The sequence below is a fragment of the Gymnoscopelus braueri genome (assembly GCF_963280865.1).
Source record: "Gymnoscopelus braueri genome assembly, chromosome: 9".
Classification (NCBI taxonomy): domain Eukaryota; kingdom Metazoa; phylum Chordata; class Actinopteri; order Myctophiformes; family Myctophidae; genus Gymnoscopelus; species Gymnoscopelus braueri.
The window spans coordinates 30,598,454-30,616,070 of record NC_137610.1 but is presented as its reverse complement, the minus strand read 5'-3'; the positions used below and the strand labels follow the sequence as shown (position 1 = coordinate 30,616,070).

Here is a 17,617-nt window from a genome sequence, read left to right as displayed (position 1 = left end):
ACACACACACACACACACACACACACACACACACACACACACACACACACACACACACACACACACACACACACACACACACACACACACACACACACACACACACACACACACACACACTGGCTAATGGTAGAAATATAATGGTATGGTCCCACGTCATGCTTGACCACTAGCCATTCCTCTGTTTCCTCAGCCCATAATTATAATAATGGCCACCATTAGAATATACGCCAAGGTGACCTACTGTAAGCCCCCTGGTGAAAGGTTCTGTGTTCCATGGTTGTTTCAGAACTAGTATATATACAGTAGAGGTATAAACTAGATGCATTTTAAAAGAGGAGGGCTTGAACCCTTGAAACTACCAGTACACAATAAGGTAATCAGTGTTAATTTATCTAATTTGTAACTCAGAGACTGTTACACATTTGCACACACTCTGAGTTACGTCAACACTGAGGATTTGACTGTGTACAGTACATGGTCTTTATCGTAGGCCACCACAGGACAGTCTGGTCATTTTCAGCCTTTGTACAGATTTTCACATCTGTATGGATGGACCTGTTCTCTTCCTTTCAACAGCAAAGCTTTGGAATGTGATGTCTTACCTATTGAGAAATGAAATGGTTTACTACAGATGGGGGGCTATTGCTATTTTGACCTGACATCACCCAGACCTGCATGTATATCATTGACCACTTCCCGTCAGTACCGTTCTACGTTTCTGTTTCTGTGCTCCTATACTGGCCCATGGAAATACCATGCAAACAATGTCTTTTGATACATTTGGTATAGCTTGCGTAGCCGTAATCTGGGAACCCATTAGTCAAAATTAAAAGGAAGACCATGACAATCAGCGTCGTGCCGTCAGCATACTTGATAACAACGTTGGAGCTGTGCGTGGCCGTAGTCATGTGTGTTCAGAGAGTAGAGGACTCAGCATGCAGCCCTGAGGGGCTCCTGTGTTGAGGGGGTCAGAGAGAGGGTCTGATGTGATGTCATCCATTCTCACCTCCTGACCGGCGGCCCAACAGGAAGTCCAGTGTACAGCTGCACATGGTTCTGGTGCAGGCCTATGTCACTGAGCTCTGTGTAGACTCGAGTCTGGCAGGAACTATATAGTGTTTAATGCTCAGCTGTATATATAGACCATAAAACAGCAAAACAACAGGGAGGAGCCATGGCAATCGCATCATCGGTGGATCGTTTTTTGACGATATGCTAGTTGCCAAGCAGGCAACCTGGAACAAATGTACCGCGGTCCCTCAACAACCTCTCAAAGCATTTAACCATTTAAACCCGAGCATCCTTATTGTGGGGAAGGCTTTCGCAGAAAATAGCCGATCAACAAGCTTACTGTGACGCGTTGTAAGCTTGTTGATCGGCTATTTTCGACGAAAGCTTTCCCCACAATAACAGAAAACAGAAAATACACAAGTAGGATAGAGCCCTGAGGGACTATACGGTCAACCGTATAGGGTTTATAGTGGTTAACTGACATGCTACCTTGGAGTGCTTGGGGGACCCAGCACAATGGTGGCCATCTTGAGGTCTGTGGGGACCGGCACCACAGACTGGGAGAATGAGAAACAGTCCTGTCAGCTGGGCCAAAGGGCCGAGGGGGACTAAGAACAGAGGAATGAAGGGTGACACACACATGCTGGATTTCACACCAGTTTGACCTCCCTCTCTCTCTCTATCTGTCTCTCTCTCTTCTAACTTTACTCACACTCCTTTTACCACAGAGCAAACGTTGTAACATACGGACATAATGGCAAAGCACAGCATATGTATATATATGTATATATGTATGTATGCAGGAGTACAGGAGGACCCCGTCTGTCTGTGTGCTGTGTGGGAGTTACAAAGCCTTGTGGAAGTAGATGTGGCCATTGATCTACAGTCCTGAAGCAGGAAATATGAAACCCCGTGGCAGGAGCCTGCTTTGTGTGTGTGCGTGTGTGCGTGTGTGCGTGTGTGTGTGTGTGTGTGTGTGTGTGTGTGTGCGTGTGTGTGTGTGTGTGTAAAAGGCTGTGTGGTCCAGTACATGCTACGAAATAGGTTTGAGGCACATGAAAAATGGACTTATATACTATGACGGTATAATAAACACATATCACACTGCACACAGAACACAGGAATGCACACATGCATTCACACACGCACACACACGCACACACACACGCACACACACACGCACACACACGCGCGCGCTGCTGCAGCGGTAGCAGAGGGAACCAATTAGTGGTCTGGCTTTGATGATGTCACAGACAAGCCATGCACCAATAGAGTGGCTTCTGTTGGAAAGGAAACATGACACCACACATGCATGCATGTGTGGATGGACACACATGGACACACACAGACACACACAGACACACACACACACACACACACACACACACACACACACACACACACACACACACACAGACACAGACACACACACACACACACACACACACACACACACACACACACACACACACACAACTCAGAAGATCCATTATCTGACACCATTGTTCCTTTCGAATTAAGATGTCAGGTTAAAGCCCGGCTACGCTGTTCTTTATCACACACCAACATCAAGTTCAAAGCCAGTCCTTTGTGCCTGCAGGCATCAGGCTCCACAACCAAGCTGGACCTACAAAGTTAAACTCTCGGGTTAACTCAAACAAAAAGTGATTACATTTATACACTCTCAGCGTTACAAATGGATGAATTAACTCTGAGGATTTTACTGTGTAATTACACAGTAATTACACTGCATTGTTGACTTGACCACTGACTCTTGCACATGGACTGTTGACAATACACATCACCACTTTAGTGTCCCTGCTCACTTTACTGCACTACTTATTACTGTTATTTCCACTGTACCATCACTGCTGTTCACCTGTGTGCCCATTCATTCATGTGTGACAATGATATCAATCACCTTACTACATACACTGCAGATACTTTGGTGCCAGAGTCTTGACTGAATTTCCCTCCGGGTATCAATAAAGGTTTACTGTATCTAAATCTATCTTAAGTTCACTTTTTAATTCTTCAGTGTCAATGATGATGAGTTCGTCTGTCAACAAGGGCTACAATAATGAAAACAAACATTGCAATTGATCTACAAATTAATCGCAAAATATGAAGAAAAGAAGAAGAAGAAGAAGAAGAAGAAGAGGAGCATGCTAAAATTATGTGGAATAAATCCAGTCTGATGGTAAATCTATTGACCAACGTTCTACTGAACGAATCAGCAAACACCTCTATACTGTAACAAACAACAAGGATGATACTAAATATTTTTTTCAGTAATGTACCAAAACATTTTAGTATCACTCAACGGTCGAGTTCATAGCCTACGAGTCGACGACAGGCTAAATGCTACTGTAGCTACTAGCTACTGAGCTAGATGCTGCCACTAAAATTAACCTCTTCCACAGCTGGATGCCATTAGAGCGTAATGACAACAAGGGCCTTCAACTCTCTACTCTGTGTGTGTGTGTGTGTGTGTGTGTGTGTGTGCGTGTGTGTGTGTGTGTGTGTGTGTGTGTGTGTGTGTGTGTGTGTGTGTGTGTGTGTGTGTGTGTGTGTGTGTGTGTGTGTGTGTGTGCGTGCCTGCGTCCGTGCGTGCCTGCGTCCGTGAGTTTACCACTGAATGCCTTGAACCAAACCGCACACACGCACACACGCATAAGCATAAGCATAAGTATACGTACGTACACACACACACACACACACACACACACACACACACACACACACACACACACACACACACACACACACACACACACACACACACACACACACACACACACACACACACACAGGCTTACATCCAATCACCAAGTTTAACCTGGCTGTGCTACTTTTGTGGCTTGGCAGATTGTGTTTGGAAATGAGAGAGGGAGTGTAGAGGGAAGGAGTGTGTGGGAGGAAGAGTGATGGAAGGAGAAAGGATGGGAGCAAGAAGAGAGAGGGATGGTGGGAGGGAGAAAATAATGGTGTCCGGTGGATTTAGAGCAGTGGTTCCCAAACCTCAAGACCCAAAAGAGAAGTTTTATGTCTCCCCCGGGACCCAAACTAGTGAAAATAGGCAATTTACAAGCTCACAAGTAGATCTGCCATTTTCACTACTTCTTAGACGTTTTTTTTATTATACATTTTTATAGAATTTCTTTGACTTTTCTTTTTTAAATGTATGAAGTTCTTCTGAAAAATGTTTGACATATTTTTTTTTTTAATAGTTACAAGAAAATGAGAAAGCCATATAAATTGGATATTTAAGTGTTTGTGAAGCAGTGATGTAGAGGAAGCAGATGAGAGTGTCTGTTGGTGAGGCTTGGCTGGAGAGAGCGGCTATCATGGTCACACCATACTGTGAGTTATCATCATCATTATCATCATCACACATCCTCAATTTTGACTTTGTGAGGAAAAACACTTCTACTACACACTTACATAGTAAAAGTGTATGGAATTAAACACTATGCTTTGTTGACCGGCGTCCCCCATGGGTCTATACTGGGTCCCCTCCTTTTCTCCCTCAACATCATATCTCTTTGCATCGCAACGCATGATGACCTCTCAGCAGAGAGAACAATACACGATACAGGATAAACGAGTGGAATTTGGAAGTGATGAAACAAATAAAATGAGCAGACAAAAAACTGTAACTGGAACACTATTAAACTGAAGCTGATAAAATTATCTTTGTGTGGTTTACTCTCCTGACTGGATAAAATTGGTATCCCGACCTGAAAAATTATTTTCTGTTTTTCTACTAAAGAGCTGGAGAGACTGGGAGACCACTGTCACTGAACAAACACTCTATATAGCAATGAATACTATCGGAATATAAATGTTGTACGTTTTACCTATTTTGACATCATGTCCAAAATAGGGACATCTTACACTTAGTCTTAGGACTTCAGCGATGATGCTCGTGAGTGCAAAACGTGGGTGAGTATAGTGTAGTATATGTGTGGTAAGTGTGGGGCGCGGTTGGGAGAGGGCTGGGAGATGGAGAGAGATCAAGCGGTTCATCAAGACAAGAAGCTGCAACTGTTCCCAATTAACCCTGGTGTTTTTCAGTGGGGTGCGGAGAGAGAGCAGCCTGTCGATTGATGCCAGACCAGAACAGTTATGGAACCGTTAGTTGGTCGTTGTGACAAGCAAACGTAATAGTGGAGCCTTTCTTTTTTGTTTGGACTGGTATAATCGAGTTTGGGCTCAAAGGACACACGGCCAAAGTTTTTTTTCTCCACAAAATGGTTCAATGAATCGACATAATCCATTATTATCAATACATAGAAACAATACTTTATAGCAGCATAAAATAATATAACAACACATTAAAGCAGACATACTGTATTTCGGCATTGTGAAACTAGTATTTCTTATTAACAGCTCAGCAGTTTTTTTTGTGAGACGCTGTAAAACTTTAAAAACAGATAGCTAGATAGCTTCCTAGTTTTGAGTCATTTTATCCACATCAAACAGAGACTTTGGGTGAAATGAGCAGTGATGACTATGCCCTCATTAAAACTTCATTGATCTTGGGAGTGCCATTGAGGTGACTGAGGAGAGGGAGGGTATCCTTTTACACACACACACACACACACGCACACACACGCACACACACACACACACACACACACACACACACACACACACACACACACACACACACACACACACACACACACACACACACACACACACACACACACACACACACACACACACACACACATGCAATCACAACACACGGCCACCTACAGTTTGTCTCTCTCTTTCTCCTTCTCAAACATAGCAACACACGCACACGCGCACACACACACACACACACACACACACACACACACACACACACACACACACACACACACACACACACACACACCACCTCAGACCCTCCTGGACTACTCATCTGCAGAATGCGTGACACCCGCCCATGAGGCATGCCTTTTTAAATAATTAACGGAGAGAGATTGGTCTGTCAGCCTCGGGGCGCGGAGGTCCATCGATTCCCCAGAATGCATTATTAATGAGCCGCCAGCCGCCCGCTCGTTTCAGCTGGCCAGCATCCGTGGACAGGCCTTCACACACACACACGCATGCACATCGTCACTGTCTCGGTCAGGAAACCTTGTATCTTCCCCACATCTAAACTTTTTAAAGTTTTTTTCTTCTTCACAGATGAATGCCCTACTTCGTACGGGGGGTGTCACACAAATGGAGTGAAAATAGCCGATCTACAAGTCAGTGTTGATTTAGTTGACTAAGACTAAGACTAAAAGACTAAGATTTTGATATTTAGTCAACTAAGACTAGATAAAGACTAAACAATTTCTGATGACTAAAATAGGACCAAAACTAAATGGTGTGTTATTCAAAAGACTAAGCTAAGACTAAATCAGAATTTGCTGTCAAAATTAACGCTGCTACAAGTTTAAAATGCGTCGCGCTGTGAACTTCGGATCTCGGCAATTTTTTGCGGTATTCAGTAAAACAGTGGCTCCATCGTATTTGTTGTTTTCACAAAGAGAAAGAAAAAAAGAAGAGGGGGATCAAGAGGCAAAAGAAAGAATCAAGAAAAACGAAACAAAAAGGAATCTAGTACATATGTACACATAGCATATCCATCCGTACAGTATGTAAATGAGGTTTTAGACATAAAGATACATGAGCATAGCAGCTGGTTTTGCTTTTGGACATACAAGGTTTTCACCCGACAGCGATGACATACACATACACACACGCACACACAACACAAAGTCCAAGACGAGCGCCAAGGGAGACAATTAACACACATACAAACACAACAACAGTGCCAACTGTACTTTACTATGCATATTACCTTGACAACAGAGACCCAACTAAATTATTACGGGCTTAACCCTTCAAGACCGGGAACGCATCTGTGTCATTTTTTTTATTTCTTTGGCTATTCAAAAATAGCATATACACAAGCTCATAGCGCAGCACCGAGTGCTTGTAGATCTGCTATTTTAGAAAAATCTTGAAAAATGTGTGCAAATCTTTGAATATATATTTTTTAAAGCGAACATTTGTAACTCAAATCTTTTCTTCTGGGGGTCCCTGGAACAAAATATTTAGAGATGGGGGTCCGCGGCCAAATACATATCATTTTGGGGGTCCTTGACATGAAAAAGTTTGGGAACTGATTATAGCAACATACGTTTTTTCAAAAACAAAATAGGATTTAGAAGACATTTGTATAATTCTAAAATAGCAGATCTACAAGCTCATAGCGCGGCACTCGGTGCTGCGCTATGAGCTTGTATATCTGCTATTTTTGAATAGCCAAATAAATCTTAAAATGACACAGATGCGTTCCCGGATTGAATGGGTTAACCCTTTCAACTCACTAAACCTTCATATTGGTGGTCAGAGTAAACATACTAGTAGTAGTTTTTTTCTGTAGGCTGCCTGGGAGGTGGAAAAAAAAGAAGTAAAAAGCTTTAGCCTTTAGTTATAAAGCCTTTAGACTTTATGACAAATACGCTGGGTAGCTTAATGAGGTGACTGGTAGTCAGCATCACTGCTCAGCGTGTATTTAGAACAACTAACATCTTAGCAAACCGTGTGCATTTAGTGGTCAGTAGAAGCTGGCTTTGGATCATCTCAGAATTGTAATGTCATGCTACTGAACATTTCTCTTTAGAACCTTTATATATGGAATATGAATCAAGAGAAACAACCTACATGTTCCTGGCACACGGCTTGATCAAATTATTTAAGAAAGGATGAGGTTTCAAGGCAAAGAAAACTAAGTAAATCGGAGAGACTTATTTCTTTGTGTTGGTTTCACAATGCAACGCAATGCAACAATTGGATGTGACTTGCGTGTGTGTGTGTGTGTGTGTGTGTGTGTGTGTGTGTGTGTGTGTGTGTGTGTGTGTGTGTGTGTGTGTGTGTGTGTGTGTGTGTGCGTGCGTTTAGGTAACACCTACCTTTCCTGTCTCCCTCTCAAAGTCGACATACTCCCTGGTAGGAGCCTGTCTCTGGTCTCCATGCAGATTGGCGGGGAAGAACTGCAGAGAGAGGTTGGTGCCCGTCGCAACAAATGCCTGGAATCAAGAGATTCTAATGAGTGTGTGTGGCAATCAGGATTCACACATTTCTAGCGATTGCTCCTGGTGTAATCAAGATTCTATTCCTTACATACGCAAACACTAGCAGGAGTCTGTGGCTGAATGTGCTAATGTACATGACACAATGTGTTTATCTTATCTTATTTTATCTTATCTTATTTGTATATTCAGTGATAGATTCCATTAAGTCTGTTGACAGATACAGTTATTTTGGTTTAAACATGTGGCAGCAAGCATATTCTTTTCTGTAGATGGTTGTATACATTTCCCCTTCCTTAGCTTATTGTTCTGTGTATCTGTTTGTTCCTTTGACCTTCTTTCCATTGTCAAGTGTATATACAGTAAAACAGTAACAGAGGACAACCCAGTCTCTTTTTGGGCAGAAAACACAAACTGAACCATTGTGCTGCTATCCTCGTATGAATATAACCATATTATATGTTGCTTCCATTTTTTCATTCAGTAAAATACTTTAGTCTCTTGCTCGCTCTAATGGTGAGCATCACTCTCCAAATCCACATGCATGTGCACATCATGTACACACACACACACACACACACACACACACACACACACACACACACACACACACACACACACACACACACACACACACACACAGAGAAATAAAATAAAAAATCAATGGAATGCATTCCTCTGTTGCAGTCAGACAGCAATAAATTAAAGAAAGGCACAAAATCAAGTTACAGCCAATTGAAAAGTTTTTTTTTTAGTGTGTGCGTGTGTGTGCGCATGTGCTATATCTCTGCTATCCTGTGTGCTGCTATCCTGTGTGTGTGTGTGTGTGTGTGTGTGTGTGTGTGTGTGTGTGTGTGTGTGTGTGTGTGTGTGTGTGTGTGTGTGTGTGTGTGTGTGTGTGTGTGCGCGTGTGTGTGTGCGTACATGTTGCTTCTGCTGGCACAAATCAATACTAAGGGCATTAGGGTTTAGGCTCAGCTAGAAGCATATGAATTATGTACCCTGTCAAATATGAGCAAGGATGGAGAAAGAGAATGAGAGAATGGACAGACAAACAGAAGTAGAGATCAAGGGAGTCATACTGCTGTCATACTGACAAATGTATTCCAAAAGTAAATACTAGTTCGAATTTCATTAATTTGGTTTTCACTGAAAACATTATTTAATCATTTATACATTTCAGAACTTTGTATTCTTCTGACATAACACAAACACACGCATGCACACGCATGCACACACACACACACACACACACACACACACACACACACACACACACACACACACACACACACACACACACACACACAGAGAGAGAGGAGAAAGGGGGCAGAAAGAACTCCAGAGTCATCATTTTTGCTGTATTTGAAGTAGTGAATTACAACCATCTGATTGTAGTTTGCTGCCTACTACGCCTGGCACAGAGCGGGGGAGGGGGGTGGCAGAGGAACAGAGGGAGGGAAGGAAGGAGAAGAGAACAGAGAGAGAGAGAGAGAGAGAGAGAGAGAGAGAGAGAGAGAGAGAGAGAGAGAGAGAGAGAGAGAGAGAGAGAGAGAGATGGCGGGAAGGAGAAAGACAAAAGGAAGAAAGGGAAAGAAAAACAATGCGAAGGCCTGAAGTAAAGAGAGGTGGGGTCAGAGAGAGAGAGAGAGAGAGAGAGAGAGAGAGATGGTGATGAAGATGAAAAGAGAGGTAGAAGGAGAGGGGGAAAGAGAGAGAGCAATGCAAGATGTATGAGAAGAAAGAGAGAGATGGAAGGGAGTGGGACTGAATTGGAAAACGGAGAAGCCTGTTAAAAAGGGAGATAGAAAAATTGTCAAAAAGAGTAAGACAGCAAGAGAGACAAAGAAAGAGGGGGGCGAAGAAAGATGAGGGGAAATGAGAGAGGGAGAGAGAGAGAGAGAGAGAGAGAGAGAGAGAGAGAGAGAGAGAGAGAGAGAGAGAGAGAGAGAGGAGAGAGACAGCGACGTTGCATGAAAATCAATAGGTAGTTTAGAATGCATCCCATTCTCTAATGAGCCGAGCTGAAGATCATTTAGTTTGAATTATCTGTCATTTATCAGATCAGACTTGGACAATTTAGAACTGTCCTGTGATTCAAGCCATATTGAGCGTGTGTGTGTGTGTGTGTGTGTGTGTGTGTGTGTGTGTGTGTGTGTGTGTGTGTGTGTGTGTGTGTGTGTGTGTGCGTGTGCGTGTGTGCGTGTGTGTGTGTGTGTGTGTAAGAGAATAAAAATGTAAAAATGCTATGGAATTCCCAGAAATGATTCCCTCAGCGCGCGCACAAACACACACACACACACACACACACACACACACACACACACACACACACACACACACACACACACACACACACACACACACACACACACACACACACACACACACACAGTGCAGTACACAGCACTATCTATCACACGGTCTAATGTATAAATATTGCAGACTATCTGTCTCTCTGCTAAATGCTCATACAGCAAAATCCAGAGTGTTAATTTAACTTTGAGAATATAAATGAAGAGACTCTAACATGCAATTAAAACATTTATTTTAGAAAGAAAATCATGTTTTGGTCCTCAGAGTTTTACACTGGCTTTGTGTAGCATTCCAGCCCACTTCAAGAGCAGTCTTGTCTTTGTTTGTTTTGTTGACAGACAACGTCTCCTATTAAGTAAATGCTCAATGTATTAACTTGATAAAATATGAACTTTTACATACAGATGCAGCACTATTTATAAAATACAGCAGATGAAAAAATACATTTACATCTGAAGAGGACAAATTATGAATAGTATGCCAAAAGGTATTATATCCTAATACCTTTATATTTTCTCTCTGTTCAAATTAACTGAGCTGCTATTGTCTTGATCCCAGCCAATAACCAAGGTGAGCATCTTGACTCAGTGCTTTTATCTATCAGAGGCTGTTGCTCAAAAAAGAACGTACTGGACTGAACAGTGGAGCACCATGATAAAGTATTTTTGTAGTGTCTTGCTTCACTTCTATCTAGTACACAATAATTCACAGCTACCATAAAAAGATTAAAACTGTGACTATCAATTCTCACAGCAGAGGTCCCTTAAAAAATAAATGTCCACGCTGATCAACGGATGGGCGGGCGGACAGACAGACAGACAGACAGACAGACAGACAGACAGACAGACAGACAGACAGACAGACAGACAGACAGACAGACAAATAGCCAGTTATGTCCCCAGGCAGACAGATGAGGCCATCCTGTCCCACTAAAAGCTGGTAAAACTAGATACAGAGCTCTTCTCCCTCTGCAACGATGATTACAGCATAAAAAAGAAAAATACTTAAGAGTCTGACTAAGACAGCAGAAGTGGGTTGATGTCTGTGTGTGTCAGTGTTTATATGTGTGCCAGTAGCCTGGGGGCCTTTTCTCTACCTTCACCTTTAGTTAAAGGTCTGCTATTGAGAACATAATTTAGGCTTTTAAACACAGTAATGAGGGAGGATATGATTGCTTTACGATACCCAATATATATGGCTTTGTTAAGTCATGAACATATGTCTACCACCTTAGGCTTACTGTAACAATAATATCTGAGACTAGTTGGCCCAGGCGGGAATGTGTGTATACATGTGAGCATCTGTGTCATGGTGGCCACTTCAGGTTAATTTGTCTCAATCACTGTATTGAACTATTGATTGACTGATGTTTTTATTGATACAAATGCATATACATGAAGACAGAACTGTACATATCTGTAAAATGAAAATACTATTTAATAGTGCTGAATACACTGAACCAACCTGAATAAACAACATATTGTTCATCTGGAAAATGGCCATTTTTATTACATAGTTTATCTCAATGACACAAATTCAAGGGCAAGTGGTCTGGAAGGGACCCATCTCAATAGAGAAATATATGATTGTGATTGGGTGTGTTCCTTTTCATATGGCATAAGGCCATCAGCAAGGCACTGAAATAAGCAATGAGAGAAGGAAACTTTGAAAGAAAAAGATTCACTGGGGAGGTGGTTACAGCAAAGCCATGGCAGATCTCTATCTAAAAAAAACTGTTTTCTTTGCAAAACACAGTTTTTGGTACTACTCCTACCGATTTTGTCCAAACCTCACCCAAATTGGTACACAATATCTCTGTAGTCAGTCATCAAGATGTATCTGTCAGATTTTTCAGATTCTATTCCAATTGACTACGATTGGCTTTCAAAGGTTCAAGTGTCTTTTTTCCCCTGGATTCCTTGGATCCCTGAGAAAGACTCTTAACCCCTAATTGCTCACAGGCCCTCATTGGAAACAAGACCGCAAGGACTTTCATGAACGGACCTGTTAAAGGAATTATCCTTAATTTATAGGCCCTGTTTGTGCCAGATTCCATTTTCTGCAATATTGTGTTTTCTTCAAAACACTCAAAACACACAAAAAGCTTTTTGCTAGAACTCCTACAGATTTTGTCCAAAACTCACACAAATCGGTACACATCATCTGGGATCATGTGATCAAGATGTATCAGTTGGATTTTTCAGATCCCAGTCCAAGTGGCTATGACCGAAGTTTGGGGGCCCTGGCTAGGCAACCCAGCCTGGCGGAGACCTGTGCTCCGAGGAGCACACTTTTCTAGGTAACAGTGTGACACTGCTGCTGCAGTACTGTACATACTAAAGGGCATATATATGTACAGGGCATGAGAGCTTTTAGTTGATTTATACTTCATTGAATGGTGGTGGTGTGCGCCAAAAAATATGATCTAGTATTTTTGGCATGAGACACTGTCTTACGAGACAGTATGCATTAAGAGTGGAGTTTCTACCTATCAGTTCTCTCTGGTATAAATATACCCCCACCAACTAAAAGAGAGCACCCACAAACATCATCAGCTACAGTCCCTATCAAAAGAAGTGTTTGCAGACTAGAGAGAGCTAAAAACAATGACAATCTGATACGCCGCTCGGCCGCAAACTGGTGATTTGCCCGCCTCTTACAAAACTTCGTAATTGGGGGGGGGGGGTGTTTAGATGCATTTTTTGCAATGTTATTATCACTTACTTCTGACAAGCAGGTCAATTACATTTAGGTAGGATAGGGATGGCTAAACAGGTAACATAGCATCTGTATTGTTATTGGGTAATTACAGCATGGAACTAATTTCCTCCAACACACCTCTCTTCACTCTGTGATTTTGTTTTGTAGAATAAACTGTTTGTACTGTAAAATTTACAGTGTCGTTTTAAAATAAGCACTGACAGTGCGTGATAACTCAAAATCTATTTCATGTGTATTTGTGGGCTCAAAAAGGTTTGTTTATATTCTTAATGTGTGTATACACTTGGATAAACAGACCTGTATCTTTTTTAGCTATACTCTTTCAGACCATAAAGGAATATGGCCACAGTTTAGGGACTGAGATGGATCCCAGGCTGTACTGTTAAATATAAAGGGATACATTCTAATGACATCATTTTTATTGTGTATAACCAGAGGCCAAATGTCTCATTTGTCATTTGTACTGTTGCTCCTTGAGAGTTACTGTATTAATACAAAAAAAAACTGAAAGATATATAATAATAATAATAATAATAATAATAATAATAATAATAATAATAATAATAATAATAATAATGTAATTAAAAAAAAGTTGAATTAAAGCTAAAATCTGAGACTTGTTTTAATGAATAAAATGTTAATTTATCCAATCTGTATGGTACAGTATGTTAATATAACTAGCCCTGCATCTGCAGTTGAAGGTGGTTTCCCTGCTCTCTTCCATTGATTAATTTAGAACCCTGGTGTCGGGTTGGACACAGACTGATCGACAAATGTCAATAAAGTTATTTGAAGGAGACCGGTGCACCAGATCGGACACTAGATACGCGGTCTTCTTTATTGTCTGACTATTCGGTAGTGGTAGTATCTACGAAAAGACATGCAAGCTACGGACTCAAGCTTTAAAAAACTGTTACGTGTGACAACAGAAAGCAGGTCTTAAAGATTACGGTGGTGGTATTGCGCAGTTTAGAGCCTAAAATTACAGGCCTCCATAATGATAACCAATAAGGACATGTGTGATAATATGTGCTTTGTGATTCTGTGAGGTTGCTGCCAGAAGAACAAACACAGCAGAGATTAACAGCAGTGAACTTGTAGCCCAGAGGATGAAGAGGGCCTTGCGTATGTGTGTGTGATAGCATGTCTAGTTCCTGGTCTGGTGCCAGACTAAAACACATAGCCTCCACACACACACACATGATAAAAATCCTCAGTGTTCACTCTCTGGGTTAAATTGATAAATTAGCACTGATGATTTTACTGTGTGTGTGTGTGTGTGTGTGTGTGTGTGTGTGTGTGTGTGTGTGTGTGTGTGTGTGTGTGTGTGTGTGTGTGTGTGTGTGTGTGTGTGTGTGTGTGTGTGTGTGTGTGTGTGTGTGAGACACACCATGAATTGTACAGTGGGCAGAATGTAGTGGTCTAATAACAACTGCTATAAAGCTGTTAAAAGGTGAATGGTCTTGAAATTAGGCCTTTTCTGGGGGACCAGTATTTTTCAAATACATTTTCAAAATATTTCGAATCATGGCCAAATGTGGGACATTTGATCAAAAAGGCACAACTCACATCTATCTCATCTCTATTCTGTCCATCAATCATCTCTCAGCACATGATGGTCAACCCGGAGCCACACAGAACAGCCAGAGCTTTATATTCTACCAAACACAAGCTTTCATTAACGGTAATGTAAAGCAGTGGTTCTCAACCTGTGGGTAGGGACCCCTAGGGAGTCTCCCCACATGATTTTGGGGGGGTCCCCCAGATGACAGTGAAGTGAAACCTTAACTGACTTTTAAGACCTTTTTACTGCCTAAAAGTAAAGACCAAATTAAGAAAGAAAATACAAAAAAATACCATTACCGCGTCAAAAGTATTCAACAAACTATATACTGTTACTATAAAAACCAAATTGTAGAATAATATAAGAAAGAGGCATTTGGAAAATAGCCATTCTACAAGCTCACAACGCCTTGCAAGCTTGCAGATCTGCTATTTTCACATTATCTGTGGAACCATGTCAAACTAAATGTAATGCCTCAAATCCTACAATTCTAAGTGCTTATCAGGGGGGGGGGGGGGGGTTCAAATATGATTATTATTTTGGGGGGTCGCGGCCTGAAAAGGTTGAGAACCACTGATGCAAAGGGCTGCAGTTTATTCCCTGTTCCGTTTTTCCATGGAGAGGAGAAAAGCTTCCACTCACTATCTCTGACCGTCCGTCCCTGGCGGCGTTCTGGAAGCGGGCCTGTCTCTCTTCATGAGGCCGGTCTCTGAAGCCCGTATATTTGATCTAAAATTAAATGAAATAAAAGTAAAAAAAACAAAACAACAACACTTCAATACATAAAAATAAACATTAAAACCACAGAGGGAATGCAGTATTGACGTTAACAGGAATCACACATTTGGGTCAAATGATTCCTTTGACCCAAATTTGAAATGAATAAGAACTTTAAAGGCTGCTTTTGGCTATTTGAGAAAACATGTCAGACGTACGTAGGCCTGCTATTAAGATAGATTCTAATTAAGGAAAAAAACATTTAAAATAAGGGCAACAAACAAAAGTTCAACTAAATTAAAATAAATACAACACGGGGAAAGGATTCGCATCTCTCCGAGGCACACATATTTATTTCAAAAGTTAAACAAATAACAAACAAAAAAAAACATTTTACGCAATAAAGTAAAGTAGCACGATACCAATAAGGCTATAAAATGACAGCAAAAAAAAGAATTAAAAAGTTATTTCTCATTATAATTGGCTTCATAAATATGTATTTTTTTACAGAACAAAAGGTCACGACTGAAGGTTTTTCTACATAAATAATATGAGTTGAGTGATAGTTTTATTTCCGCTCGAGCGACAGTCAGCGCGAGCGTAGCTCCTAAGATCGTGTCAGTGTCGCGTGCCGAAAAAAATAGCCGATCTACAAGCTCAGGGCGACGCGTCCCTGAGCTTGTAGATCTGCTATTTTCGAGTTTTCAAGCACAAACCAGCCTTATAAAACGTGTAGAGAGAAGACGTACCTCGCACTCTCTGCTCAACTTCCGAAAAAACTCCTCGTTCTCGAACTTGCTCCGTTGGTCCGGGACTACCCGCGGCATCTTCTTCACTCACAGTGACACAGACTGAGAGACAAACACTTTAAAAAAAAAAAAAAAGTTTTAAGATGTGTTTTTTTTTGGTTGCCGTGAATGGAGCTCTTATAACTATAAGTCCGCCTCCACTCAATCCTCTCTCTCTCTCCACTTCTCTTCCGTGTCTTTCTTTTTCTCTCTCTGCCGAGGAGGACTGTGTGGAGTAATGTGCTGCTGAGCTCTCTCTCTCTCTCTCTCTCTCTCTCTCTCTCTCGTGCTCTATCTACCTTTTGGGTAAGCTCTCTCTCTCTCTCTCTCTCCTATCTCTCTGCCTCTCCAAATCGTGACCACTCGCTGATAGATAACGCTCACTTTGGCTGCAATTCTCTCTCTCTCTCTCTCTCTCTCTCTCTCTCTCTCTCTCTCTCTCTCTCTCTCTCCCTCAGTCTCTCTCTCAGTCTCTCTCTCTCGACTACTTCCTGGCTCCGTCGAGTCGCTCTTGTGACTGTACACCCAAAATACCCCCCCCCCCATTCACAATAATACTACTACACACATTACTCTGGACTCGCACTGCGCAGGCGTTCGCTCCTGAGGAATCTTCTACTAACTGTAGCCTATGTTGTATTCTTCTTGAGACAGGAAGATGAGCAGTGGTGGAAAAAGAGGGGAAAAGGTTGATGAAGTTGTCTAAAAGGGATTGAGGGAATAGCCTATACACACTGACACTGAGGGATAAATGAACATGTGTTTATCAGTGGTGGAAAAAGTACACTTTTGTTTTTACTGAAGTAAAAGTAATACTGCAATGTAGAAATACAAGTAAAAGTCCGGAATTCAAAATTTACTTGAGTAAAAGTACAAAAGTATTGGTATCAAAATGTACTTAAAGTACCAAAAGTAGAAAGTACTCATTATGCAGAATGTCCCATTGCACAAGTTTTCAGATGTTGACATCTTTAGAAAATAGCAGATCTACAAGCTCACAATGCATCGCATCGCGATGCATTGTGAACTTGTAGATCTGCTATTTTCAAATGGTTGAAATTTATATGGGCTGAAGCGGTTAATGTATGTTATGTAATATAATCAAAAACTTAAGTTTAAAAAAACAATTGTTGAGACACAAAAAAATGGAAATAATCAAAATTGTACTTAAGTACAGTACTTGAGTAAATGTACTTAGCTACTTTACATCACTGATGTTTATTACAGAACATAGCCTACAACAATGTATTAAATGGCTTATGACACAATGCTATATTTACAAATTAAAACCTACATGAAGTTGAAGTTATTGGGACAAACAACATATATTACTTACATTTTTTGGTAAAATTCTGTTACTTACTACTAACCATAGATTAAGCTATTCTCTTAAGGCTATAAAGACCTCAACTGGA

At 41.2% G+C, this 17,617-nt stretch overlaps 1 protein-coding gene across 4 annotated transcripts in view; it reads right to left on the bottom strand.

Moving 5' to 3' along the window:
- Positions 1–16,640, bottom strand: part of cbfb (core-binding factor subunit beta) — a 37,952-nt gene extending 21,312 nt beyond the window's left edge. For 2 of the 4 annotated variants that reach the window (XM_080438318.1, XM_080438319.1), the window contains exons 1-3: positions 16,164–16,640; positions 15,340–15,426; positions 7,977–8,093 (exon numbers count right to left, since the gene is read on the bottom strand). In XM_080438318.1, the coding sequence (XP_080294444.1) occupies positions 7,977–8,093; positions 15,340–15,426; positions 16,164–16,241 (282 nt within the window). In that variant the 5' untranslated portion in view covers positions 16,242–16,640. The remainder of the gene's footprint in view (positions 1–7,976; positions 8,094–15,339; positions 15,427–16,163) is intronic. The other 2 variants (XM_080438321.1, XM_080438320.1) reach the window with 1 other exon arrangement.
- Between the last annotated feature and the right edge of the window lie 977 nt (positions 16,641–17,617).